This window comes from Scyliorhinus torazame, chromosome 4 (genome assembly GCF_047496885.1).
Source record: "Scyliorhinus torazame isolate Kashiwa2021f chromosome 4, sScyTor2.1, whole genome shotgun sequence".
Lineage (NCBI taxonomy): Eukaryota > Metazoa > Chordata > Chondrichthyes > Carcharhiniformes > Scyliorhinidae > Scyliorhinus > Scyliorhinus torazame.
Genome location: NC_092710.1, coordinates 247,344,434 through 247,347,924, shown reverse-complemented (window position 1 = coordinate 247,347,924; position 3,491 = coordinate 247,344,434). Strand labels below are relative to the sequence as shown.

The 3,491-nt window shown below is 47.5% G+C and overlaps 1 protein-coding gene across 1 annotated transcript; it reads right to left on the bottom strand.

Moving 5' to 3' along the window:
* Positions 1 to 242: 242 nt before the first annotated feature.
* pou3f2b (POU class 3 homeobox 2b) lies at positions 243 to 3,225 on the bottom strand. Its single transcript, XM_072499584.1, has one exon. The coding sequence runs from the start codon at positions 3,119 to 3,121 to the stop codon at positions 1,979 to 1,981; it is 1,143 nt and encodes a 380-aa protein (XP_072355685.1). The 5' UTR covers positions 3,122 to 3,225; the 3' UTR covers positions 243 to 1,978.
* Between the last annotated feature and the right edge of the window lie 266 nt (positions 3,226 to 3,491).

Sequence of the window (3,491 nt, the reverse complement as noted above, 5' to 3'; positions counted from 1 at the left end):
TGCATGTTACTTACGGAAATCAACATCGTTTGGAAGTCTATGTAAACATTTGTATGTGTGTGTGTCTCTCAATATCTGTCGGGATTATCTTCATAAGGTTAATGTCGTGTCTGTGGAAATGGATATTATGTTCATGTTCTTGTTGAAATAATAAAAGTAAGGCCTCGGTAAGGATTTGGAAGACAAACTAAACGCTCTCGCCACCCGCTCCATAGCCCACAAAAGCCAAGACATTAGAAGACTTCAAGGTTGTGCGATTGCTTGTTTTATGTAAGTAATAAAATATTACTTTAACATAAATATATAAGGGACTCTGCGTTGTTTCTTTTATCTTCACACGACACATTGAAATGTACCAAAAACAATCTTTTCAAGAGAAGGGGAAGATAGCATAACGGAAAAATGTACATCCCACATTGAACATCTAATCAATTAAAGCTAGAGAAGAAACAGTTTCCAGAACTTCTTTTAAAGAAATAAATACATTGAGGCAGGCCACGTGAAAATGATATTAAAATTCCCTGGGCAGCATTATGGAAAAAAAATGTATACAAGGGGAAAAAAATCATTCAGATATTTTTTTCTTTCTTCAGTTCAAAAGACAAATATATGCAACATATATACAGAGTGGTATAAGATGTGCATGGTAACCGCTCTCCATAAACCAATGAGAAAATGCTCTAACAAAGTAATCCACGTTTAACTTCATCTTACTAAACGAACAGACACTAATTGTGTTTGTGTCTCAGTGTTTTTTTTTCTCTGTACCAACCTATCTGACCCGGTCATTTTTAATTTTTTAAAAATGTTTTTCTAACACTTCACTAAATGTTATTGTCTTTAGGAATCGCTATAACTGCGGTTAAATTACAATCATATCACCACATCAAAATATCTCAAATATGTACACATCTTTTCTGGAATTTTGAATGTTTGGATATGCTCTTTGTAAGAAAGCGCATTATGCTGACGGGGTGGGGTGGGGGGGTCTCATTATTATCCGACTGTAGTTTTTTTTAAATGTTAAGACTGTGGGCTGTTTAATAAGTGGTGTTTTATACTGCAGTATATCTCTTTTTGAAAAACTGTGGCGGAAACTACAGCGTTTTGACTGAATTTTGATCCGTGTATTCATTATTGTACAGTGCTAATTCGGAGGCGTTCAGATGCTGGCAGGCAGATTTGTAATAGTCCTGCCGTGTAAAAAGCTATTGCAATTCTTGCCGCCGCAATTAGTTGTAGTTAAACATGGGGATGAAACTTTTAGTCGGTGGTCCGTAGTACTTTAGAGCGCCTGATATTTATCGATTTATCATCCATTTAGTTACTTGTGTGTGTGTGTGTGTGTATATATGTGAATTGATCCATTTTGCTATTTCGCAGCTCCCAACTTCAGATCTTGCAGAAAGAGAATGGTTTAGTTCCTCTCTGCCTGACTTGACGCAGCCTATTCACCCCTCACAAACACAGCCTCTCGTCTCATACGATCAACGCCCAGGAGAGAGATCTCCTACTGGGTTGCGATTTCTTTTTTTTTAAATGCCTGGGACGGTGGCTCGTCCAGACAGCAGTGTATTGGAATTTCCTCTTTCTATTTATTTTTTTTGCCTCCTTTTTGCCTTTTTCTCCAACAAACAAAACGGCAGCTCGTGGCCCGAACCTCCCCCTGCATTTCTACAAAAACAAAAGCCTCCCGTTGCCCCCGCCTGGCACAGTGGATCTATACATTAACAATGATAGCAGCCTTTCAGGTCACATTCTTTCCAGGCAGTCTCGCTTCTCCTTGCCTCAGTTTTGTAAAGGTATGTATATCAGTGCCTCTCTTATTATTTATATACTCACTCCATTTGCCTGCCAGCTCCTCCTGTATAGGTCAAAACACATCATTAACGTGTGCTATCGTACCGATAGTCCAGTGTTTTAAGCTGTTCGTTAAGAAAAGAACAAATAAAAGGGACAAAAAGTGAGAAGTGGTCATTCACTGTACAGAAGTCTGAACCCCATGATGTGACGGCGGAGTGTCTCTGGCCCCATATACATCCTCGGCTCCGGGGTGAGCTCCTCCGGGAGGAGTCATTCGTTTCTCTTTTTGTCTTCTGTTACAAAACCAAACCCTGACCACCTCCTTCTCCAGCTGCAGGCTGTCCGCCAGAGAGTTGATCTCCTGGGCCGAGGGTTTGGGACACTTCAAAAAATGGCTCTCCAAAGCCCCCTTGACGCTGACCTCGATCGAGGTCCTCTTTTTCCTCTTCCTGCCCTGGGCAGCTATCTTGTCTATGCTGGTGGGGCTTCCGGACGAGGAGTCAGCCTCCTCCAGCCACTTGTTCAACAAGGGTTTGAGTTTGCACATGTTTTTAAAGCTGAGCTGTAGCGCTTCGAACCTGCAGATGGTGGTCTGGGAGAAGACGTTGCCGTACAGCGTCCCAAGTGCGAGTCCCACATCGGCCTGGGTAAATCCGAGTTTGATCCTCCTCTGCTTGAACTGCTTGGCGAACTGCTCCAAGTCGTCCGAGGTCGGGGTGTCCTCGTCCGAGTGGTCGTGCCCCTGGTGCTGGTGGTGATGGTGCGCCTGGTGCTGCTGTTGGTGATGCTGGCCATGGTCCCCGTGGTGCTCTTCGTGAGCCTCCCTCAGGCCGTGGTGCATGCCCTGGGTGCCCGCTGGGTTGATCATGCCGTTGACGGTGAAGCCCGGCTGGGAGTACAGGAGGCTCTGGCCGTTGGATGCCATGCTGGGGATGTGGGCTGACGTGCTGTTGCCCCATGCTCCGTGGTGGTTGCCGTGCTGGTGGACCATGTGAGGGGGCCGGTGGTGCAGGGTGCCCCCACTGTGGAGGTCGTCCCTCGCCGATTGCACCGAGGGCTTGATGTCTTGCTGGCCGAGGGGGCTGGCCGGCACGCCGGCCGACCACGGGGAGCCCTCGGCGTGAGAGAGAGCCGTTAACCATTGATGAGCGTGGCTGAGAGGGTGTCCATTGCTTTGCATGTAATCATTCTGGACCAGTTTCTGTGCATCCCTGTAGGCTGTCCCTTGTTGCATGCTCCCTTGCTCTGCGTGCACGATGGAGTTGGAGGTGAGGATGTTGCCGCTCGTAATGTAATGATTAGATGCTGTGGTCGCCATGACTTGCTAAGCCGGAGTGATCTGACTTGTTAAACGAGCCGAGCCTTTGACAACTTGCACCGCACTCCTCTCATTTGCAGCACCCGGACTGGGGAAGCCGACGCTGTGTGTGCACGCCGGCCCCGGCCTCCCATTGGCTGCCTACCTCTTGATTGATGCCAGGATCTATGGCAACCCTGGCCGGGTAACAGCATCCGAACTACCTGATTGGCTGGCCGGGTTTGGTGTGTATGTGGGGAGGGGGCGGGGGATCCTTTCATTGCCCCGCTGGAGCCATGCAGGCAGGGCGAACACGCGGGAGGAGGAGAGAGAGGGAGGATAGGGAGGAGAGAGAGGAGGGGATAAGGAGGAGGGAGAGGAGGGGATAGGG